This window comes from Theropithecus gelada, chromosome 16, assembly GCF_003255815.1.
Source record: "Theropithecus gelada isolate Dixy chromosome 16, Tgel_1.0, whole genome shotgun sequence".
In the NCBI taxonomy this organism is placed as follows: domain Eukaryota; kingdom Metazoa; phylum Chordata; class Mammalia; order Primates; family Cercopithecidae; genus Theropithecus; species Theropithecus gelada.
The window spans coordinates 37,076,758-37,103,088 of record NC_037684.1 but is presented as its reverse complement, the minus strand read 5'-3'; the positions used below and the strand labels follow the sequence as shown (position 1 = coordinate 37,103,088).

General features: G+C 38.3%; 1 protein-coding gene and 1 pseudogene across 1 annotated transcript in view; one reads left to right on the top strand and one right to left on the bottom strand.

The window, feature by feature from the left end:
• TANC2 (tetratricopeptide repeat, ankyrin repeat and coiled-coil containing 2) overlaps window positions 1-26,331 on the bottom strand; it is a 481,882-nt gene that overhangs the window by 97,792 nt on the left and 357,759 nt on the right. The window contains exons 9-10 of the mRNA XM_025361091.1: window positions 25,392-25,673; window positions 21,030-21,163 (exon numbers count right to left, since the gene is read on the bottom strand). Of these exons, the coding sequence (XP_025216876.1) occupies window positions 21,030-21,163; window positions 25,392-25,673 (416 nt within the window). The remainder of the gene's footprint in view (window positions 1-21,029; window positions 21,164-25,391; window positions 25,674-26,331) is intronic.
• Window positions 6,920-7,534, top strand: LOC112609207 (annotated as a pseudogene).

The window sequence follows — 26,331 nt, the reverse complement described above, 5'->3', positions numbered from 1 at the left end:
GTAAATCATAGCAACGTCAGCTGATGTCGCCATTACCATCTTCATCCTCCTCACCACCACCATTCTTAAGGATCTGTATACTGTCTTTTTCAGTTACTAGCCTTGTGCCTACATACCAGCAACTGAAATCTGTCCTAGGGACATTCATAGACATACTACTGGATTCCAGCTCTTCAGGAATCTCTTAGAGAACACCATCTCTAACTCATCAGGCATCTCCCAGTCATCTACGGAAGAGCTCTGCTTTGAAAAGACTCCTCATCTACTGGTATGGTCATCCTAGTTCTTTTAACATATGTTGGAAATGTCAATATTTTTTAAACACCTGAAATCCTTCTCATTAAACATAAAAAAACCCCAAACAACACAGGAAATGTTACCACATATACAAAGCTGAAGATAGGAATTGCTTGTGAGTGAAGCAATGAAGTCTGAGCACAATACGGAAAATGGAAATCAGAGGTTGTATTTTAAAAATCTCCACTCTTTTCTTCAGATAGATTGGTGATTATTTTACCTATCTTAAACACAATGTAAGGAACCTAAAGAGAAAACCTGTCAGCAATTGAACTGTCCTTTCAATCAATAGTGAATGCCAGTGGTTATGTCTACATGGGTACAAATCTCCACTTGATAAAAAGCAAACAGCAAACCTCTACATCAATATAAACTTTCATCATATTTCACTTCAATTGGTTCCACACGTTGAGGCTAAGTATAGCTGAGAAAATCAGCTGCAACATCCTAAAGTAAGAAGACACCATTTTAAAGACAAAAATTGTGATATTTAGAAAAAAGGATTATTTTACTGATTTTATTAAAAAAAAAAAAAACCATCTGTGCTCTTGGCTGAATGTCATCTAATAAAAGACAATGTTGAAGTTGCACCTTCTGTACTGGCAAGGTTGTGGAGTGGGAGTGTAAATTAGTTCAATCACTGTTGAAAAGTGTAGCGATTCCTCAAAGACCTAAAAACAGAACTACCATTCAACTTAGCAATTCCATTACTGGGTATAAATCCAAAGAAATACAAATCGTTCTATCATAAGACACATGCACACGTATGTTCATTGCAGCCCTATTTACAACAGCAAAGACATGGAATCAACCTCAACGCCCATCAATGGCAGACTGGATAAAAACAATGTGGTACAGGCCGGGTGTGGTGGCTCACGTCTGTAATCCCAGCACTTTGGGAGGCTGAGGAGGGCGGGTCAGGAGATTGAGACCATCCTGGATAACTTGGTGAAACCCCGTCTCTACTTAAAAAAAAAAAAATTAGCTGGGCATGGTGGTGGGTGCCTGTAGTCCCAGCTACTCGGGAGGCTGAGGCAGGAGAATGGCGTGAACCCGGGAGGCGGAGCTTGCAGTGAGCCGAGATCGCACCACTGCACTCCAGCCTGGGGGACAAAGCAAGACTCTGTCTCAAAAAAAACAAAACAAAACAAAACACAAACAAAAACCAGTGTGGTACATATACACCATGGAATACTATGCAGCTGTAAAAAAGAATGACATCATGTCCTCCTCAGGAACACAAATGGAACTGGAGGCCATTATGTTTAGCAAACTAATGCAAGAACAGAAAACCAAATACTGCATGTTCTCACTTAAAAGTGAGAGCTAAAAGATGAGAACACATGGACACATAGAGGGGAACAACAAACTGAGGCCTACTGGAGGGCGGAGAGTGGGAGGAGGAGAGGATCAGTAAAAATAACTAACGGGTACTAGGCTTAATGCCCGGGTGATGAAATACTCTGTATAACAAACCTCTGTGACACGAGTTTACCTATTTAACAAACCTGCACACGTGCCTCTGACCTTAAAGTAAAAAAAAAAAAAAAAAGAATAAAGATAAAAAAAGATTGGAAAGAAGCCAAAGACGCTACTATCCAATATAATACAAGAGATTCTGGGTAGCACTATAAAGAAAAAGAAAAGAAATAGGAAGAGCAGAGACTTAAATGGAAAAGAGAGTTTTTATTATTAAAGTATATAGTTATCTATACAGAGAAAAGCAAGCTATTAGAATTAATAGAGTTCAAGATTTTTGGTATAAGATAATCTTGTAAAAATTAATAACATTTTTGACTCCAGCAATAACTACTTAGAATTATAGTAAAAAAATATGATATCCACAAAGGTATAAGGCAGAACATTTAACTAGGAATATTAAAAATAAATAAATAAAGTTGCACCTTCTGTGGCTGCCTCTCTTTTAATTTTTAGATATTTCTTTGCATTCCAAATATAAAGTATTGATGCATTTGCAGAATTCAGGCAACATTTTCATTAGATTTGTACTGTGGCTCGAAATAGATTATTTACTGGACATTTTAAAGTAGTTACGTAGTAGGTATATGTACACACAATCTGTCAAAAACATATTACTTCCTCCAAATTTTCTATTAATATATGTATAACTTTCCCTCTGTATAAAAATAGAAAACAAGCGTGAAAATGTAGATTTTTTCCCCTTCAGTTTCTCATTAGTACCAGCACTCGGTAAGAGATACTAGATCACTCCCTACACCTTTGAGAAAGTCATCATACATAGTCACTATTATTACAACTCCTTGGGAATGGTTCAGGATTAGTCCACCCATAACAAATCAGCAGGTAAATCTTTCTCCTTGGCGAATTCTTGTCTCTCAAAATAACTTGTTTAAATTTCATTTTTTAGCTATGTCTTTCTTACACTATTTTTTCATTTCAAGTTTTCCTTCTGTTAAATTCCTAAACTTTTTCTTAAAATAATTTCATCCACAGCATATCTGATAAGAGCAGAATTGCATTATTTCTTTGGAGGAAGACAGCAAGTAAGTTTTAGGTTACTCTTGTGAGGGAAGAAAGAAAAGGGCAGGCCTGTGGGCTATATACAGAAAGAAAAGACTAGAAGTCAATACAGTCTTGTGTATAAGATCTCCTGATTTAATGCTGCATATAAAAAATGATAAAACTAGTCATAAACTTCATCAAAGGGACTGAGTGGCAGCAAAAATGTCACGCTTGTGTTGAGTCACAGGCTTGCACTCTACATAGACCATTTTCTACTTCAAATGAAGGATCAGTGACAGAATTAAGCTAATCTCACATAAAGAGAAGAAAGCTTTGAATATCTGAAATTTGTTTGGAAATACAATTCTAATTTCCATACTGACTGGCATTTGTATCACTTAAACTAATATTGAGACTGCCCTTCCCCAGGTCAGCTGTCACACGCTTACTCTCCATGTTCCTTTTCATCACTCCTTCTGTGAATGTCTCCTTCCTCACTACCACCCAATTGATTTCCTAATCAGCAAAACCCTTCCAACTCTAAAGTTTGATTTTTAATATTTTTGGGACGTGGTGGCTCACCATAAATAACAACTCTCTCTTCCTTTTCTCTTAGTCTCTCAATTCTGACTCTAATCCTCATGCTGGGACTAGAAGCTAAGAATAGATCCCAAGCTAGAGTTCTGCCTCAGTAATTTTCCAGCTTGGAGCCCTACCACTTTTTTTTTTTTTTTTTTTTGGCAGTAGGACTTTTATTTATTTTTTAACTTTTTACTTTGAACTAACTTTAGACTTACAGAAATGCTGCAAAAGTAGTACACAGAGTTTCTATTTATCCCTCATCTAGCTTCCCTTATTATTAACATCTTACATAACCATAGCAAAATTATTAAAACCAGGAAATTAACATTGGCAGGACTATTACCTATAGACATTATTCAAATTTTACAGTTTTTCCACTACATCTTTTCCTGTTCCTGGATTCTATCCAGGACCCCATACTGTATTTAGTTATTTCTCTTTTGTCTTCTGGAGTCTGTAAGAGATCCTTAGTCTCTGTCTTCTATTTCCTTGACACTTTTTTTTTTTTTTTTTTTGAGAAACAGTCTTGCACTGTTGCCCGGGCTGGAGTGCAATGGTGCGATCTTGGCTCACTGCAACCTCCGCCTCCCAGGTTCACGTGATTCTCCTGTCTCAACCTCCTGAGTAGCTGGGATTACAGGCGCACACCACCACGCCCGGCTAATTTTTCTTTGTTTTTAGTAGACATGGGGTTTCACTATGTTGGCCAGGCTGGTCTCGAACTCCTGACCTTGTGATCTGCCCACCTCGGCCTCCCAAAGTGTTGGGATTACAGGCATGAGCCACCGTGCCTGGTCATCTTGACACTTTTGAAGGGTACTGATCAGTTACTTTGTTGGATGACTCTCAATTTGGGCTTGTCTGATGTTTTCTCATGACGTAACTGAGAGTTTTTGTCAAGAATACCAGAAAAACAGTGTTTTATCCCTCTTTGTGGCTCGTATCACAGGGTTCATGATAGTGACATGTTTTTTACTGGTGATAGAGTTTGGATATTTGTCCCTGCCCAAATCTCAGATTGAAATGTAATTCCCAATGTTGGAGATGAGGCCCGGAGGGAGGTGTTTGGGTCATGGGGGCAGTTCCCTTAAGGCTTGGTGCTGTCCTCACCACAGTGAGTGAGTTCTCACAAGATCTGGTCATTTAAAAGTGTGTAGCACCTCCCCAACCCAACTCCTGCTCTGGCCATGTGATGTGCCTGCTAGCATCTCACCTTCCACCATGAATGAAAGCTCCCCAAGGCCTCCTCAGAAGCTGGGCACATGCCAGTGCCATGCTCATACAGCTTGCAGGACTATTCAATCAAACCTTTTTTCTTTAGAAATTACCCAGTCTCAGGTATTTCTTTACAGCAATTCAAGAATTGCCTAACACAACTGGTAATGTTGCCCTTGATCACTTGGTTAAGGTTCTGCTAGGTTCTTCCACTGTCATCTTTCCCTTTGTAGTTAATAAATATCTTAAGGGAGATAGGTTTGAGGCTGTGCAAATCCTGTTTCTCCTTAAACTTTTGCCCATTAATTTTAGTATCTATCAGTGGATCTTGTCTGCAGCAGTAATTCCTGTGGTGTTTGCCTCATAGTAATTTTCTATTCCCCTCTTTGTTTGTTTCTACATTAATTAGAATCCTATCGGAAGAAAGAGTTCTCCCTTATCTCCCATTTATTTATTTATTACTGATTTAATAAGTATGGGCTTATTTTATCCTATTGGTTATAATTCAATACTATATCAATTTTGTTGCTCAATTTGTTCCAGCTTTAGTCACTAGGATCTCCTTCAGGTTGACTACTGTGTTCTTTCAAGAAGACTTCATCTTTTTTTGAGCAAGTTCTTCCTTTTTGGCACCAAAAGATGTTCTAGACTTATTTTGTATTTTCCCTGCCTCTGGGATCATCTACTTCTCCAAAAAGCCTCTGTTCTTTTTCTTGGAGAATATTAAGAAAAAAGATCTGGGCACGAGTTGTGATTATTGTTATTGAGGTGTCATTGCTTTTGGGTTCTCAATGAACAGAGCTAAGAAATACACGTATGTAGAAAGGCATACCTTGGAGTTACTGTGGATTTTGTTCCAGGCGACCACAATAAAACAAACAGAGCAATAAGGTGAGTCACTCGATTTTTTTGATTTTCCTGTGCATATAAAAGTTATGTTTACACTATAATCTATTAAGTGTGCAATAGCATTATGTCTAAAAACATGTACATACCCTAATTTAAAAATACTTTATTGTTAAAAATGCTAATGATCACATGAGCCTCCAGTGAATCCTCTTTTTGCTTGTGTGTGGGGTCTTGCCTCGATGTTGATGGCTGCTGACTGATTTGGGTGGTGACTGCTGAAGGATGGGTGACTGTGGCAACTGCTTAAAAATAAGACAACAATAAAGTTTGCTGCATTAATTGGCTCTTCCTTTCATGAAAGATTTCTCTGTAGTATGTGATACTCTTTGATAGGATTTTACCCACAGGAGAACTTCTTTCAAAACTGGAGTCAATCCTCTCAAACCCTGGCACTACTTTATCAACTAAGTATATGTAACATTCTAAATCCTTTATTGTCATTTTTACAATGCTTACAGCGTCTTCACCAAGTACAGATTCCATCTTAAGAAATCACTTTCTTTACTCTTCCATAGGAAGCAACCCCACATCCATTCAAGTTTTATCATGAGATTATAGCAATTTAGTCACATCTTCAGGCTCCACTTTTAACTCTAGTTCTCTTACTATTTCTGCTATATCTGCAGTTACTTCCTCCACTGAAGTCTTGAACCTCTCTAGGTCATCCATGATGGTTAAAATTAATTTCTTCCAAACTCCTAGTAATGTTGATATTGACCTCCTATGAATCACAAATGTTCTTAATGGCATCTAGAATGGTGAATCTTTTCCAGATGAAAATCTTGAAAATCCTTTTCAATTTACTTTGCCCAGATCCATCAGAACAATCACTATCTAGGGGAGTTCTAGCCTCATGAAATGTATTTCTTAAATTACAAGACTTAAAGGTCAAATTTACTCCTGGCTCCATGGGCTAAAGAATGTTGTGTCAGCAGACGTGACAACAATAATAATCTCCTTGTACGTCACCATCAGAGCTCTTAGGTGACTAGATGTATTGTCCTTGACCAGCAGTATTTTGAAAGTTATCTTTTTTTCTGTGTAGACCCAACAGTAGCCTTAAAATACTCAGTAAACCATGCGGTAAACAGATATGCTATCATCCAGGCTTTGTTGCTTCATTTATAGAGCACAGGTAGAGTAGATTTAGCATCATTCTTAAGGGCCCTAGAATTTTTGGAATGTTAAATGAACACTGGCTTTAACTGAAAGTCACCAGCTACAGTAGTCCCTAATGACAGAGTCAGCCTGTCTTTTGAAGCTCTCAAGGTAGGCAATAACTTCTCTCTAGCTATAAAAGTCCTAGATGGCACCAGCTTCCCATAGAAGGCTATTTTGTCTACACTAAGAATCTATCGTTGCTCTCGGGTGGCCCTGGCCAGGGAAGACAACAACTGTCCATAGTGGTAGAAGTAGAGGCAGCGGGGCCTGTGTGACCACCTGGGTTTGTGAAATGGCTGCTGGCATTTCTGAATCCAGTGGGGCTGATTGCAAAGGAGGCCCAAGGAACAGTGCCAAGTTAGATGCTGATTACTCACTTTGAGTCCTTTATTGCAGAGTCTGTTCATTACGAACAGGATACTGTGAATATACGCCTGATGTTGCTAAATGTAAACAATAGTTAGAGAGAAGGATGTTCCAAATGAATTTGAAAAACTTACTGTAGAAAATTCACCCAATCAAGAAGCTGGAATTAGTAAGGGTCAAGGAATAGCAGGGGAAGGGGAGAAGAAAAAATAGAAGAGAGGTGGAAGGGGTCAAATAAAACCAAAATAGGAGACTGTAACATAAAAGGTTATTATAGCCAAAATTCCCACAGCAAAGAAGAAATACGTAAAAACTGTGTGTGGCCTTGCAACTTTTGAAATTGATCTTAAAGAAGCACAAAGATTTTTCTGCTCAAAAATTCTCCTGTGGTACCTCAGTAACAGGGGAGGATGAAATTATTCAGGAAGACTCTACAGATGGCATAACTGATACCATTCAGAAAAAACAGCCAGAGATGGATGATGACAGCATCGAAAATCTTGAAGAAGTAAATATGTAGTTTTGAAAATATGTCTGTATTTAACGGCCGGATCTGAGAGTTGATACCGCCAAATGGAGAGAAGTCTTTTAAATATAAATAAATAGATACACACACACACTTATCTTACAGTAAAACTGTAGGATTCACTCTTGGCGTTTTCACTACTCTGTACAAGGCTGTTTGGTCTTTTATTGCCAAAGTCAAATAAATAGGAGAGATTGTCATGCTTATGTATGAAATAGAATTCAGTCAAATAAAAAATTTTGATCATTTGTTACTGACATTTCCCTGTCTTCTTAATTTTTTTTGAAAAACCCAGTTTTTTTTTTTTTTTTTTTTTTGTGGGAAGCATTTCTGTTGATTATTTTACTGATCTAATGCTGAGAGATTTTTAAAAAGAATTCGAATTTGGCTTCCTCACCAGTAATAAGAATATCTTGCTTCTTTGACATGACAGTTTAGAGATGGATGAGAATCTAATAGATTTGTGGTTGAATTTGCTTCACTGTTATCAAGTACACTTCGTGGGCACAATAACGTACTGTTGGTGGGATTTGCTCAAGCTATTCTGGAAATTATTTGGTAAAGTATACTAAAAGCCTTTAGACTATTCGCACTGTTTGTACTAGTAAGTCACTTCTTTGACATCATTCTAAAGAAATAATCAGTCTTGCATAAAACTTATGAATGAAGGTGTTCATCACAATGTTATTTATAATATCAAAAAGTTGCAAATAATATAAACAATTGGGAAATAAATGGTTAAGGAAGTGATAATGCATCATGTGGTAGAATATTATGCATGTGTTTAAAAACCATATTTTCGGCCGGGCGCGGTGGCTCAAGCCTGTAATCCCAGCACTTTGGGAGGCCGAGGCGGGTGGATCACGAGGTCAGGAGATCGAGACCATCCTGGCTAACATGGTGAAACCCCGTCTCTACTAAAAATACAAAAAACTAGCCGGGCGAGGTGGCGGGCGCCTGTAGTCCCAGCTACTCGGAGGCTGAGGCAGGAGAATGGCGTGAACCTGGGAGGCGGAGCTTGCAGTGAGCCGAGATCGCGCCACTGCACTCCAGCCTGGGTGACACAGCGCGAGACTCCGTCTCAAAAAAAAAAAAAAAAACAAAAAAAACCATATTTTCTAAGAATATTTGGAAACACATTTGGCAATGTGAAGTGGGGGCACACCCCAGATACATTATTATTTTTTGGGATGGAATTTCATTCTCGTTGCTCAGGCTAGAGTACAATGGTGCCATCTTGGCTCACTGCAACCTCTACCTCCTGGGTTCAAGCAATTCTCCTGCCTCAGCCTCCCATGTAGCTGGGATTACAAGCATGCGCCATCATGTCCGGCTAATTTTTGTATTTTTAGTAGAGATGGGGTTTCACCATGTTGACCAGGCTGGTCTCGAACTCCTGACCTCGGGTAATCCACCCACTTCGGCCTCCCAAAGTGCTAGGATTACAGGCAGGAGCCACCGCACCTGGCCTACATTTTAGATATTTATTATCATCATTGCTCTGAGTGGAAGTCCATTCAGAGAGGCTAGAGACTCTTGTTGTGGCTATAAATTATGTGAGTAAAATTCTGCTAACCAATTAAAAATAATATACACCCATGTTTAATAGTCTGGAAAATAGCAATTAAAGCATATCTTTCTTATAAAAGAATGGACACTTTTAATGAATGCATTAGATGAATTTAAACTTTAAGTCAGGCGATGCAAATCAAAAAGATGACTTGTATTTTAAATTGGTATGGTCACCTTTAAGAACTTAGAACCCACGAAAACATTGTTTACTGTCATGCAAATTATGATCCTGAATAAATTTTTTAAAAAAATAAAGTCTCAGAAAATGTGTAATAAAGATGTAAAGTAAAACAATGAAAAAAGGAAAATCTATGGTTTAAGTGTAGCCACTTTCATCAATTATCTTAGCTGGATCTTCTGGATAACTTGCTACAGTTTATGTATCAGCATTTGCTGCTTCACCTTGCACTTTTATGTTACAGAGATGGCTTCTTTCCTTAAACCTCATGAATCAACCTCTGTTACCTTCAAACTCTTTTTCTGAAGCTTCCTCACCTCTCTCAGGCTTCACAGAATTGAAGAGTGTTGGGGCCTTACTCTGGATTAGGCTTTGGCTTACAGAAAATTTTGTGGCAGGTTTGATTTTCTAACTAGACTACTACATTTTTCTCCATATCAGCAAAAAGCTTGTTTTGCTTTCTCACCGTTCATGTGTTCACTAAAGTAGCACTTTTAATTTCCTTCAAGAACTTTTCCTTTATACTCAAAACTTGATTACCTGTTTGGTGCAAGAGGCCTAGCTTTCAGACTCTTTCGGGTTTTTGACATGCCTTCCTAAGTTTAATTGTTTCTAGCTTTTGATTTAAAGTGAGAGATGTGCGGTTCTTCTTTTCACTTGAACACTTAGAGGCCATTATGATGTTATTCATTGGCCTAATTTCAATATCGTGTCTCAGAGAATAGGGAGGCCCAAGGAAACAGAGAGATGGGGGAATGGCTGGTCGGTAGAGTCATCAGAACACATAAAACATTTATTAAATTTGCTGTCTTCATGGTGTTTCAAACCAACTACAACGGTAACATCAAAGACTGTTGATCACAGATTACCATAACAAATGTAGTAATAATTAAAAAGTTTGAAATATTGCATTACCAAAGGTGACATGGAGACATGACGCGAACACATGCTGTCAGAAATAAGGTGTTGATAGCCGTGCTCCAGCATGAGAGTGTCTGTTTTCCCACAGCCTTGACAACAGAATAGTTTTAAAATTGTCATGTTTAAAAATTTTTGCTAGTTGATAGGTAAAAAACTGGTATCTCACTATTGATTTAGTTTGCATTTCTTTAGTTATAAGTGAGTTTGAACATATTTTCAAAATGTTTCAGGGCCATTTTAATCTATTTTTTGTGAGTTGCCTGTTTATGCCTTTTCCCCACTTTTCCATCATGTTTTGATCCTTTTTCTCCTCTATTTTTAAGAGTTCTTTAAATATAAGAGATATTAACTCTTTATCTGTAGTATATGCTATACATTTTTTCTTAAAATTTTCATTGATTCATTAAAAATAATAAACCTACTACACACTGACATCTAAGAATATATTATATGAAAATAACTATTTTTCAAAGCAAACATTTCAGAAAGTGGCACTGTTTAAATGTTTGCAATAGACTCCCAAATCTGCCTCTGCATTCAGAATGCTCCAAGAAACTGTTTTGGATTCAAGTATAAGAGGAAATGCCACTGATATGTTGGAGAAGGGAAGGTAGATATTTTTCTCTGATACTATGCTAAAAGTTGACAAATGGTAGATTTTTAAATTATTATGTGTGATTGACTAATCATAATTGTATACATTTATGGGGTACAATGTGATGTTTTGATATATGTATACAATGTGGAATGATGAAATCAAGTTAATTAACATGTATCACCTCCCTATTCTATCATTTTTTATGGTGAAACACTTAAAAGTTAGTTATTTTGAAATATATTATTGTAGTTACCCTGCTTTGAAATAGATCTTAAAACTTATTCTTCCTATTTATCTGAAAATCTGTACCCTTTGATCAACAACTTCTCCCGTTCCTTCCTTCTTCACATTCCCAGTCTCTGGTAACTATCTTTCTACTACTTCTATGAGTTTAACTTTTTTAGATTCCACATTTAAGAAAGATCATGCAGTATTTGTCTTCTGTTTCTGGCTGACTTAACTTAGCATAATGTCCTCCAGTTTTATCCATATTCTTGCAAAAGACAGGCTTTCCTTCTTTTTAAAGGCTAAGTAGTATTCCATTATACAGACACACAATGAAATACACACACACACACATATACACATACACATACCGTGTTTTAAAATTCTGTTTATTTTTTCTTCCAACTTTTATTTTAGGTTCAGAAAGTACATGGGCAGGTTTGCTCATGGGTAAATTGTGTGGGGTTTGGTGTACAGATGACTGTCACCCACAGTGAGTGCAGTACCTGAGAGGTAGCATCCTCACCTTCCTCCTACTTTCCACCCTCAAGTGAGCCCTGGTGTCTGTTGTTCTCTTTCTTGTGTCCATGTGTACTCAATGTTTAGCTCCCATTTATTAGTGAGAACATGCAGTGTTTGATTTTCTGTTCCTGAATCAATTTGCTAAGGATGATGGCCTCCGGCTGCATCCATGTTGCTGCAAAAAACATGAATGATTTCATTCTTTTTTTATGGCTGCAGTATTCCATGGTGTATATGTACCACATTTTCTTTCTTCCTTTTTTTTTTTTGAGACAGAGTTTTGCTCTGTCACTCAGGCTGGAGTGCTGGAGTGCAGTGGCACGATCTCGGCTCACTGCAACCTCTACCTCCTGGGTTCACACCATTCTCCTGCCTCAGCCTCCCGAGTAGCTGGGACTACAGATGCCTGCCACCAGGCCCGGCTAATTTTTTGTATTTTTAGTAGAGACAGGGTTTCACCGTGTTAACCAGGATGGTCTCGATCTCCTGAACTCATGATCTGCCCGCGTTGGCCTCCCAAAGTGCTGGGATTACAGGCATGAGCCACAGCGCCCGGCCTCCACATTTTCTTTATCCAGGCCATCACTGATGGGCATCTAGGTTGATTCCATGGCTTTGCTATTGTGAAAACTGCTGCGATGAATACTTGGGTCTTTATATTTCTTTGGGTATATACCCACTAATGGGATTGTTGGGTTGAATGGTAATTCTGTTTTAAGTTCTTTGAGAAATTTCCAAACTGCTTTTTTTTTTTTTAAAAAAATAACCCATTTAAAAAATCCATTCAGCTCGGTTCCATATCTTGGCTACTGCAAATAATGCTGCCATGAACATGGGAGTGTGGATACCCCTTTGACATTGATTTCAGTTTCTTTGGATATATATTTGGAAGCAGGATTACTGGATCATACGATAGCTCTATTTTTAGTTTCCTGAGGAACTTCCATGCTGTTTTCCATAACGGCTGTACCAATTTACATTCCCACCAACAAAGTAAAGAAGGCCCTTTTCTCCACATCCTTGCCAACACTTATCTTTCATCTTTTTGGTAAAAGCCATTCTAACTGGTGTGAGATGATATATCACTGTGGTTTTAATTTGCATTTCATTAATGATTAGTTATGCTGAGCATTTTTTCATGTACCTGTTGGCCACCTGTATGCCTTCTTTTGAGAAATGTCTGTTCAGGTCCTTTGCTCATTTTTAAATCAGGTTGTTTTCCTGCCGTTGAATTGTCTGAGTTCCTTTTATATTTTGGATATTAACTCCTTATCAGATGTATGGTTTGCAAAGATTTTCTCCCCTTATGTGAATTGTCTCCTCACTTTGTTAATCGTTTCCTTTGCTGTGCAAAAGGTTTTTTAGTTTAGATGTCATTCCATTTGTCTGTCTTTCCTTTTGTTGCCTGTACTTTTGAGCTATTTTGTCAATATTTTCTCTCAGCAGTTGTCTTTTGACTGTTTCTGGTAATTTTTGGTCATGCAACATTAAAAGTTTTTATTTTATATTTTATTTTTTTTAATGAGAGTCTCACTCTATCACCCAGGCTGAAGTGCAGTGGCATGATTGTGGCTCACTGCAGCCCAAACCTCTTGGGCTCAAGCAATCCTTCCACCTCAGCATCCCGAGTAGCTGGGACTATAGGCATGTGCCATTACGCTCAGCTAATTTTTGTTTTTTTTTTCATAGAAACAGGGTCTCACTATGTTGCCCAGGCTGGTAAAATTTTTTCACGTGGCCATATTTGTCAATCTTTTCTTCTACTCCTCTAGCTTTAGATCTTAGAAAGCCTTTCTCTTCACCAAGGTTAACGAGAAAGTTACTAAGTTTTCTTCCGTTAGTTGCATGGTTTCGTTTTCAAATATTTAGATCCTTAATCCATTTGTTTATTCTTGTGCACGGTGTGAGATATGAGTTATCTATCTGGTTGTTTAGTTGTCTCAGCCCATTTAATTAAGAAGTCGACCTTTATCCCAATGATCTGAAATACCGCCTTCATCATACACTAAGTGTCTGCAAGTCCTTGGGTCTAATTCTGAACTTTTTATTCTATTCCACTTGTCTATTGTCTATTCATGTACTAGAAACACACTGTTCCGATTTCGGCTTTATAGTATGCCTCAATGGCTGGTAGTCAGAACCCTGTTGTTTAATTAGCTGTAGCTGAGTTCAGGGTAATATTTATCTTTGTTATAATTCTAGATCTAAATAGCTGTATCCTGTAGATTGCTACTATTCAATTATACATTACTGTTTACTTGAGACAAAGGAGGTTAGGGCCAATACCAAATACAAATTTTAAAGAAAAGCGCTAATTTATTTAGTTCATCCGGAATTCCTAGAGATCCTGATCTGGCATAACATAAACAGTCTAAGTACATTCAATCCACAGTTTATGAAATTCTGTCTCAGAGGATTGGTGGAATTCCAGATCCTCAAACAAGATTCATTCCTGGGACACATGAATCTGATTCTGATTTGACCTTATAAATTGGTTGGGAACTACTATTATGTATAAGTACCCAGCTGAATATTCCAAGATTTCCTAATGGAAAATATTAACATTTTCATTCATTCACAAATATTAATTGAACTTCCATTGTATGTCATGCACTGTGCTAGGTTTTGAAGCTATTATAATGAGTTATATAGCTATGAACCCTGTCTGCTCTCCACAGTTTAGCAGGAAACAGAGGCAATTAAACAAGTAATAATAGTGTGATAAGTACTAGCAGAGAGGAAATATAGGGTGCTAGGGCAACACACAGCTGGGGCACCTTAAGGTAATTTAGGAGAGCCAAAGAAAGGTTTTTTAGAAGAGGCAATATTTAAGCTGAGATATGAAGAAGGGCAAGGTGTGAACCAAGGTGTGGCAGTTTTCCAGGCAGGGGAAAAAGGTGTGCAAAGGCCCTAAGGCAAGAATAGCTTTTTACTTTCAAGGAACTGAAATCAATTTTAATGTGGCTAGCCTATAAGTGAGTGGGGAATAGTGGAAGATAGGGCATGGCAAGGGTTTTCCACTGGCAGTGGTTTTGCTCCCCAGAAAACATTTGGCAATTTCTGGGGACATTTCTGGTTGTCTTAATTAGAGGTTGAGGGAGTGCTACTGGTAGCAGACAGAGGTCAAGGACACTTCTTCTAAATATCGTACAGTAGACAGGATAACATCTGCCTTGCCCCTGCCTGTCCTCCACCCCCAACCCCACACAAAGAATTATGTAGTCTAAAATAACTGGTCCTGGGAAAAGCAGAAGTCCTTTCATTACAATTCTTATCATATTTTAAGAAGGGAGTTTGGATTTCATTCAAGGGCAAGGAGGAGCTATTTGATAGCTTTAAGTAGCAAAAAACAAATGTTTTAGAAAGATTATTCAGTACAGAGAATTGACTAGAATTTCTTCATTCAAACATTTATGTGCCATGCATTGTGTAGGAGCTGGGGACACAGTGGTAAACATTTAAACACTGACCCATTCTAGTGGAAGAGGTAGAAAATAAAAACAACATGGAAATTAACAATAAACAACAAGGCTGTTTTCCCATATTCAGTATTCCAAATGTAGATGAAATTTGGGACTGACAGTAAAACTTCAGTGTTAATTTTTAGAGGAGAAAAGCCCTAGACAAATTTTATAAAACATTATCTATGGGCTATTTGTTGTTTAGTTTGGATCTCATTTCTACTAAATGAAAATATTTTAAAAAATAACCACTACAACACAAATAAAATCTTATTCTTCATTATTGTTTTTCATTTTCTGTGTATGTATGTGTGTGCGCGCGCGCACGTGTATCTGGCTTACATTTCCATATTACGTTCAAAATGCTCAGTATTAAAGGATTACTGAAACGATTACTTCTTTGGCTGACAGTTTTAATAGTGACTGCAACAATTTCAGGAACCATGATCATCTGACACCCCCTGGTATAGTACAGAACTTGTCTCTTGGCAAGGATGACATTTAATTTTTTTCTTACATAGATTTCCTTAGGAAAAAAACCTTTGCTTTTTGTATCTCTGTGACACTTCTTAAAATTAGCTGTTTTCTCTAATGAACTCATTTCAGATGTATTAGCTTTTTAATCTAAGGACTAAGTCAGTGACAACTTGCTTAATGTGTTGGGAGATTCTAGTTGCATAAAAACCTTTTTTGAAGAATTTTAGGTCAGCAAAATGACTGAAAGTACATCTTCACTATAATTTTCTTGCTGAGAAGCCACATTAAATGATGGATGGATTTTCCAAAATAGCACTAAACTAAAACCCTTCCTGCCACAATAGAGAGGCAGCATCGTGCAGTGGTTAAGAGTATAGACTTTGCCTGCCTCAGTTTAAATCTTTTTTTTTTTTTTTTTTTTTTTTTGAGACGGAGTCTCGCTCTGTCACCCAGGCTGGAGTGCAGTGGCCGGATCTCAGCTCACTGCAAGCTCCACCTCCCGGGTTTACGCCATTCTCCTGCCTCAGCCTCCCGAGTAGCTGGGACTACAGGCGCCTGCCACCTCGCCTGGCTAAGTTTTCGTATTTTTTAGTAGAGACGGGGTTTCACCGTGTCAGCCAGGATGGTCTCGATCTCCTGACCTCGTGATCCGCCCGTCTCGGCCTCCCAAAGTGCTGGGATTACAGGCTTGAGCCACCGCGCCCGGCCTCAGTTTAAATCTTGACTCAGTCATGTACTCGCTTATGGTCTCAAGCAAGTTATTTAACCTCAGAGCCTCTGTTTCCTCATTTGTAAAATGGGGATAACCACAGTGTTCACATTATAGGGGAGGATACTGACTCTGAATCCTCACTTTGCCATTTATTAACAGCATGACTTTGAAAAAATTAATCACTGAAGTCACTGTTTCTTCATCTGTAAAATGAGATAATGATGTACTTCATAGGGTTAAGGTAAAAATGAAGAAAGGATATAGCAAATACAATGTAAATAGCACTAAGCCACAATACACATTAAGCCTTCCATAAAGGGACGCCAACTTCTCCTTGTCTTGTGAATTTTGTGTGTATTACCAGAAGGGTGCAAGATTCAAAACCTAGAGAAACCACTGCTGGAGTTAAACTCACATATCCAGGAAAGGTCCTGAATGAGATCTCCCTGCCCCCTACTGTGATTACGCTTTAGAAGAAATATGCAATGTTAAGTGGAGACATGCTCCAGAGATGCCAACCTATCAAAATCTTTGCTTCAAATGGAAAGTATTTCTTCAATAAATGAAATAGTTCTAAAGTTGTGACAAAAACTCTCCAGTGTTCTCAGTTAACTAGATGCCCAAGAAAGCGCAAGAATGTTATGAAATACCAATGATAATTACTGACATACAAAGAATTGACACCAAGAATATGTCAAATCAAGAGATTTTTCAAGAACGCTTTAAATTTTCATGTTAGTCTACCTCATCAAAACATTAACTAATTTGAAAATCCTATTTAAAAGATAATTTCTGCTTACTGGTTTGTTATAGGTGAGAAGCAAGGTTTGTGGGCTTCTGCTCTATGCATCTACAGAACACTTTTGTGTAGCTGAACTATAACAAATAGCACAATAACTGGGATAACATTCATTTTTTTTTTTTTTTGATACGGAGTCTTGCTCTGTCGCCCAGGCTGGAGTGCAGTGGCGCGATCTCGGCTCACTGTAAGCTCCGCCTCCCGGGTTCACGCCATTCTCCTGCCTCAGCCTCCTGAGTAGCTGGGACTACAGGCGCCCGCCACCGCACCCAGCTAATTTTTTGTATTTTTAGTAGAGACGGGGTTTCACCGTGGTCTCGATCTCCTGACCTTGTGATCCGCCCGCCTCGGCCTCCCAAAGTGCTGGGGTTACAGGCGTGAGCCACCGCGCCCGGCCTAACATTCAGTTTTAAGCTAAGTGGCTACTTCTGATACAATGTTATAAGCTGAACAGTATTCCATATCTAGGTGCAACTAGATTAATTTATATTTTGCTTAAGGAAGACACAATCATGAAATTTAACATGTAATCACTCCTCAAATAAGTATAAACAGTCACTAATTTCCTACTTACGACATGTAACGTTTTCCAAATATTGAACATGAACATCTTGGACTTCTCTTGATGAGAGAAAGAATAAGATGAACAAAGGAGAATTAATTCTCTGTGATCTTAGCACTTATCTTCTGACATATTATATATGTATTTGTTTATTGTCTTTCTCTCATGAGAACGTGGACTACATAACAGCAGCAATTGTGTCTGTTTTGTTCACTGATTTATCTTCAGTCCTGGATTACAGGTCCTCCAAATGTATATCTAAAGTGAATAACTGAATGACTGAATAACTGAAGTGCTGGAAGCACTTTAACATCTGTGTATTTCTAAGATAGATATTTAGTCTAACTGTTCTAGAGACTGTTTACATAGCGGATATTTAGAAAAAAAAAAAGATGTCTTTTAAAGCTACAATGACTTAGCAATGAATTGAGGGAAACCTCAGACTTTGCAGAAGCCCATTTATAGATGAGAGTGTACTACCGAGTGGGGATAATAAATAATGTATCTGGGAAAACATGCTGTTTCTGGCTTGGAGCTGGAGTGTATTTCTATGAAGAAATTTGAACCTTACAATATTATAGACCATCTGTAAAACTTCAGCAAAGCACAGGAATTAGAAACACCAGGTATTGTGGAAGAGGAAGGTGAAGAAGGGACCTGAAAGCACAGTTTATTTGAAGTTTATATAAGAAGTTGTTAGATTCCCATCCCTGCCCTGCCTAGCCAGGTGACTACCTACCCCAACACCCACAGGAAAGAGAACTAGAAAAATTAAAGAAGAGAGAATCTAGACTTAGTGACACCACACATTGAGCAAGGTAGAGATCAGGTGCAGGACTGAAAACAAGGGGCTTAAGTAAATGTCTGATATTGAACAGTGAAACCCCAGCCCAGCCCTCTTTTCCTGCCCAGCTCCAAAATGCTGGCACCCAAGACATATACTCTCCATTCAGAAGACTGGAGGATTCTTTGCTAGAGAATCTGAATAGCCCAGGAAAAAAACTTAGAAATACTGACTTTTGGGCATTTCAAAAAAAAGCATGGATTATCTTAATGTTCTATGGTCAAGCTCTCTCCACACACAAGCTTCTAATCAGTTTTTCAGTGCCTAAGTGAAAAACACATTGCAACCATAAAACAAGAACAGGATGCTATAAAAAGGAGACAGCTGGAGAAAAAGAAAGAACTATTACAAATTAAAACTATGAGAGCAAAAATAAAAAATTTTTAAAAGGATTGGAAAGTAATGTTGAAGAAATCTCTCAAAGGTGGATTAAAAAACCAACAAACAAAAGTATAGAAAACAGAAAAGTTAATTAAACAAGAGTATTATATCAGTATAGGAAATCTAATTACTTTATTTATTTATTTTTTTGAGACAGAGTCTCACTCTGTTGCCCAGGCTGAAGTGCAGCAGCACAATCTCGGCTAGCTGCAACCTCTGCCCCCTGGATTCAAGCAATTCTCCTGCCTCAGCTTCCTGAATAGCCAGGACTACAGGCATGTGCTACCATGCCTGGCTAATTTTTGTATTTTTTTTGGAGATGGAGCTTTGCCATGTTGGTCAGGCTGGTCTCAAACTCCCGACCTCAGATGATCCACCCACCGTGGCTTCCCAAAGTGCTGGGATTATAGGGATGAGCCACTGCGCTCAGCCAGAAATCTAATTTTTTATTAACACGAGTTGTAGAAGGAGAAAATAGAGGAAATGGTGGTGAAGAGATTATCATAAATAATACAAAAGCATTACTCAGAATTAAAGAATATCTCTAGGGCTTGCTAGGTACCAACAGAATAAATGAAAAAGACTCAAGAACAATGGTGATAAAAAGGAGGTTCTAAAAATAAAGGATTAGGAATAAGTATAGTATCAGAGTATTTAATAGTAATATTGGAAGCTCAAGACAATGGAGCAATACCTTCAAAATTGAGAAAAAATAATTTTTACCCTAGAATGATACACTGTGTCAAACAAATAAGCAAGTATAAGCATAGAATAATGATACTTTTAGAAACAGTAAGTCTCAAAAAATTTATGTCCTATGCATGTTTTGTTAGGAAGCTACTGGAGGATATGCTCTACCAAAATGAAGAATAAAATCGAGAAAGAATATGACATGAGATGAAACACAAAAGAGAAGAGATAGGAACTCCCAGGAGAACAAGGTGGTAAGCCTTCAGAGCATCCTAGGTCCAGACTGAGCTTAATGGAGGGCTCTAGGTCGGAGGCCTCCAGGGTAAAACATGTAACTTGTAAGTGTGGAAAACTGTACTGACAGACATTTTACAAAACTACATTAAGGGTTATGACATGACTTAGCCAAAGGTTTGAAGAAAAATAAGCAAATTTTAAAATGAGGCATTTCATAAACCCCTAGGAAAAACAAAATCGTTCAAGAAGGAAATGTTATCCTTGGCTCCGGAGTGACATATTTGCATAGTACTAATACTGAAAATACTATATATAACATGGATTCAGCCAAAAATCATGCAATAATTGTATTGGGATGGTGGTAGGAAGAAGGAAGGTGAAAGAGCTATAATTCCCATCATCCATAATAAGAAGCAATAGATAATTTGTAAACTAATAACAATGTTTGCAGTATATGAATAGTATTTAGAAATATGGAGGGGAAAATCAGAGAAACTTCCTTAAGAGGTAAAAGTGACTGCCTGTGGGGAGAAGATGGGTGGAGTAGAGGAAGAGAACTGCTAGTTTTGAGCATTATTTGATTTTCTATGTGCTTATGTTATTTTGAAAAAAATAGAAATTTCAATCCCAAATGTATAAAAAATACTATGGACAGTGTAGTACAGCAAGAAGAGTTTTAAGCTAGGAATAAAAATTTAAAACTGTTGATTACCTATACCCTGATGTTGGGTAAAACATACCACTCTGGTTGGGTGCAGTGGCTCACGCCTGTAACCCCAACACTCTAGAGGCTGAGGTGGGTGGATCACCTGAGATAAGGGGTTTGAGAGACGACTGGCCAACATGGCAAAACCCCGTCTCTACTAAAAATACAAAAATTAGTCTGGTGTGGTGGCGTGCACCTGTAGTCCCAGCTATAGCTACTCAGGAAGCTGAGGAACGAGAATTACTTGGAACTTGGGAAGTGGAGGCTGCAGTGAGCTGAGATTGCACCACTGCACTCTAGCCTGGGAAACTGAGCGAAACTCCATCTCAAAACAAACAAACCAACTAACCCACTTCTTTGGGTCTCAACTTCTTTATTTATTCACTAGAAGACTTTCTTTCTAAGGGTCTTTCCAACTCTAAGGTTCCGATCCCATCATAATAAAGTATTTTTCTAGGAATAGCAAAGAAAGAGAAACTTTCCTCCACGTTCTCATGGTATAGCTTTATGTATTTCTGTTCATTTTGCCAAAGGTCTCCCTATCTTTGCTTCCTTGATATTAAAATTGAACTACCGTATCTCCAACATGGGAATCATATTGTACCTGTGAGGCTAGTCTTCGCATAGCCTCCTCCTGCCGCCTGCGCATTTCTGGAGTTCCTGGGCAGCTTCCACTGGTGATAGATGAGTGGGCTGAAGGTGGCTGTGTGAGTGGCAGCTCTCTGTTGGCATCCACATCTGGATTAAAAAGATTTAATGTTTGCATCAGATAATCATAAAAACTTTAAAGAAAAATGGCTAAATTCTATTTGCTCTATGATCCAACAATTTCGCTCCTAAGTATATTACCTAAGAGAAATAACAACACATGTCCACCCAAAAACTTGTACACAAATGTTCACAGAAGAATGATTCATAATAGCTAAAAGTGGAAACAACCTAAATGCCCACCAACTGATGAATAGATGAAACACAAAATATCCATTCAATAGACTATTACTCAACAATAAAAAGAAATGAGATACCAACACATGCTAGAACGGGGATAACCCTTGAAAATGTTATGCTAAATCAAAGAGGTCAGTAAAAAAAAAAGGACCATATATTGTATGATTCTATTTATATGAAATGCCCAGAATAGAAAAATCTGTCGAGACAGAAAGTAAATTAGTGGTTACCTAGCGCTGGAAATAGAGGGTTAAGAGGAGAATGGGGATTGACTGCTAACAGGCATGAGTTTCTTTTAAGGGGATGAAAATGGCCTAAAGTTAGATTATGGTGATTGCTCTACAACCCTGTGAATTATACTAACAATACTGAATTGAATGCTTTAAATGGTGAATTACATGATATGTGAGTTACAGCTCAATAAAACTGTTTCAAGATTTTTTAAAAAATTCAATTTGTTCTTGTTATTTAGAAAATTTATTACTAGTAGAAATTAGACTATATTTATGAACAAGATCATACTTTAAAAATGGATACCAAAGTAAATACTAGAAGTTGTTATCTGATGGCCAATAGTGATTGAAAAGAAGGAAGAATAGGAAAAAGTAGTCCTCATTTAACTCCCTACCAGTAGGAGTGAATTTAGACTTCTTTCATTTAACTGGTGCAGTAAATTTCTTGGTCACTGGATACAGTTCTGGATAACTGCAGGGGGATAGGCATGGAGGATGGCAGTGAAAAAAGCCTCAGGAAATGTGTAACATTTTGGATTGAGGTGAAGTTCAGTGATTGTATGTCACTGTATTATTTCTGCTGTTCACTTCCTCCCCCTACTCTATTCCCCTTTATTTGGTATTTGATTCTGTGGGTAATTACTGTCCAAATGCTCTCTGTCTTTCTAGCTATCTCCTTTTGCAAAATGCCCTTCTTTTTGTCTAAATGCCTTACTTTCTGTTTGGTATTCAGACAGTAGGAGAAATAAAAGTTAATAGGTAGGCAGTAGTCAATGTGCATAGCACAATGGCAAAAGAGACTTCTGAAATGAGCAGAGTAGGAACGGTAGGATTTATTTACTTAACAGCTGTTTGGGGGCTTGGCAGCTGTTGGCAAATGTCAAATCCAAATAATAACTACATTGAGACTTTTAGTGATAGAAACATACAGTCTTGTATTAGAGCTTCCCCAACTACTATGCTGAGAATCCCTGTAGTTAACGTAATAATCTTGAATTATACAACAGGTCTGTTTCCACAAAATATTTTTGTTCTTTGTGTGTGTGTGTATTGGGGGTATGGACAATGGTGGTGGTGGTGGTGGAGACTGATGGGGGTGCCAGGTTTGGGAGAGTAGGTGGAAAGCAGGATGACAGGCTAGTGCCTACCTTGACAGCTTTTCTATACCTTTCCAGGGAAATGACAAGGAAGGGGGCGGGCTGGGGGGCTGAGTTTCTGTGGGGGAAGGACAGCCAAACAAGGCAATACTGCAGGCTAAACTGCTCCTATCTTCCACAGCAGTAGTGCTCAGCTTTTATTTCTACTATTCTTTGAACATCAAACAGAAAGAAGTCAGGGGCAGAAGAAAGAGTGACAGATGATGCAGAGAAAGAAGTTGTGAACTCCAATTATTTCCCATGGTTTTTTTTTTTTTTAAATCACTACAACTATTAATTGGTATAATCACTCAAGGATTAAGAAAGCCAGTGAGGTTCCAAATGACCCATCCAAGCTTAATAGAAGTTAAATTCTGTAAAAATTAAGCCAACCCTCCATATGCAGACATCATTCTTATTCTTATTAGAGAAAAAACTTCTGCTGCTGCCAGCAACATATTCAACACCAGTTCATATGGGTAACAGATTTGTGCCAAAAAATAGCTTGCATTATATCAGTCACTTATTCTTGACCCTTCTATTGGTTAAGATGGCATTGGCAGAATATAGTTTGGCCATCAATAAATTGTAACAAAAAATATTTTGTATAAGGTAACACTGGTTCTGAGTATTTCTGATATATACAACCGCATATTTAGCTCTCTTAACTCCTTTCAAATTCTGAAATCTACAGGCCAAATCTACAGTCTCAACAATGGATATTTATCTCATGAATGGGGAGTATCTTGGTGTTTCTGGAGATTCTCCTGAAGACAATGGATGTTAGAGAATAACTTAGTGAACTGCCTTTACAGAATCTCTGCTTTGGGGAACTCATGGGCTGTTTTCTATAAACTCTTGCTCCCCCAGGCTCATAGAGAGATCCCCAGGTACCTCTGCGTTCTGTGAAAGTAACTCTTCTTGTCCTTGGGATTTATTTTCTGTCATGCATGATTCTACCACTCTGTTATCTGCAACTCTGATATACAGAGGAGTCACAGAGACTTTGAGCTTTCTGGTTTCCTTTCTGACACACTCAAATAGCAAGCTGCTTGGACTACTCAGATAAACAGCAGTTTGGAGTGATAAATACTTAAGCACTCAAAGGAAAACGCTGGAATAGTGTGGAAAGTTACTTTTAACCATGCAGATGTGTTCTCAGAATCAAAATTTTAGCAGAGACAATTCTGACAGATCAATTAGTCACACTTCTTCATTTTACAAATAAGAAAACTGAGCTCTAAAGAATTCAAGTAAAATTCTCAAGTTCACAAAGTCTAGTCAATTTGACTGTTGGGGCACAAACCCTGGGCTCCTGACTCCCACAGCACTACGGCAATCTGTCTCAGAAGAGCTGCATTTAGAAACTAAGCATTATATTCCTCTGAAGAAAAGAATTCTTCCGTATCGATTCTTACCATACCCTGATAACGAGGTATTTTGATTCAGTTTTCTTCCAAGACACCAGTTCTTCCACATGTTAAACATCTATAAGTTTACCAGAGGCCATCTGCCTCCTTAATGATACAAGGCTGCTAACTAGCTTCAATAGGAAGTCAATAAGTTTGGAGGGTCTTCAGTGAGTTCCTGTTAAGTTTCTAGCACTGTGCTAGACCCTGTAAATACTATCGTCTCACACAAACCATTTCTAGTGGTTGCTGTCTGAAAGTCTGTGGTGGGCTAGATTATTGATTTGGACTAGCAGAGCAATAGTTTCTTTTTTTGTTCTCTTCTAACTAACAGAATCCAGGTAAACTGGTTCTATACATGTAGTATGTATAAGAAGAACACTGATACATTTCTATTTATTTTCTTTACTCAAGTGAGTTTCACCAATAAGGAGAGGCAGCATAGCAAAATGGATAGGAGAATGGCCTCTGAAACCAGACTGCTTAGTTCTACCATTTATTGGCTGTAAAACCTAGAAGAACTTATTTAACCTCTCTAGGCCTCAGATTACTTACCTGTGAAATGAAGACAACCTCACTGAGCTGGTAACAGGATTCGATGAAACTAATATTTGTAAAAAACTTAGAGTGTTTGGCACATAGTAAGTACCATATGAATGTTTTAAAAATAAATCAGTAAGCTCCTAGTGGTGATTACTGGGCTGACCCCTGCTTGTGATGAAAGAAGCCTGAATACATATGAGAGCTCAGTACCTTTTCACAAGGAAGCGGGAGAACCCCTTCAAGGACACAATGAAGCTCAAGTCCAAGCAGTGCAACACTGACGCCAACAGCAAAGAAATGAAGGATGCAAACAGACTGTGATGGCAAATAACAAGAAGAACTGGGCACAGACTGAGCAAAATCCGTCAGGATGAATGCAAATCACTCTACGGGCAATTGCTGCAGTCGTTATCTAAAGGGGAGCCCAACCATACAGCTGGCATGGAAGAGTCATCAATTTATTCTACGAGAAAGGTTTTTCTTCAGTCACGCTTAGGTGTCTATTGGGTATGTGGGTTAGATGTAAATAGAGTATTACAATCTTTCTCTCAACTCTGAATGAACAGTCCTCATGTGGAAGTCAGGTTTTGCAGATGAGAAAATAAAAGGATATACGACCTAATACGACCTAATATAAATATGTCAGAAAAACTTCAGCGCCAATGAAGCAGGGAGTTCTTTAAAAAGGAATACGTACGTTTGGGGGAGGCATGTGGGCTGTCTGAGGCGATCTGTCTCATCCTTGTACCATGGCAGCTGAGAGCCACCAGTCTGGAGATGATGGCAGTTTTGCCAAATCCAATGTTTCCCACAATCACCACTCCCTGGTTTACGCTGGCATTTGAACTTTGAAGTTGAGCATCTATTTCGTGGAAAACCCAATCTCGGCCAACAAACACTGACTCTGTAGTGATGCTGGGCACTTCAAAGAGCAGAGGCTTCAAGGAGATATCTGGAGGCCTATAAGGTGCAAAGCGAACTGAAAGGAACAAGAGAAAACAAAACTTAGGTCAAACTGTCAACACTGAGAGAAACAGAGAAAAAATGCAGTGTGGTTTAGAAGACTTGAGTTATCACATGATGGCATCCTAGGCTTATTCAGAAATAATACAACTGTGAATGTTGATTCTCTACAGATAAGCAACACAGGTGAGCTAGAGCTAATTGATACTCTAGATTGCAGAACACAAACATTGATAAAACAGTAATGATTTATTTGATCAGTCAGAAAGTCGGGATGATATTCAAAATTATTACAGGGAAGGGATGGTCCAAGCACCAGCAATCAGTATGGATGTGAGCCTAGTGAAGAAGGGTCCCAAAGGCCTCCTATGCCACGGGATAACCTTTTAACTGTCGGATTGTGGAGAGGTGCAGGAGTGAAGTTCCTGTTGGAAAGGCCAGGCTGTGGCGGGGCATCTAGACAGCTTACCACAGCAGCTCTTTACTAACCAGTAAGAACGTATTTCATTATTTCACACCAATATGGCTGTACCAGTACATATCAGCTGAAAATCAGTCCTGAAGAAAGCAGTACAGAGAGGTTTGTTTCTTTAAAAACACCAATGAGAATAGTAACTCCTATAAGTTCATGATGGTATGTTTTAAAATCTAGTAGGTATTAATACTAGGGGAAG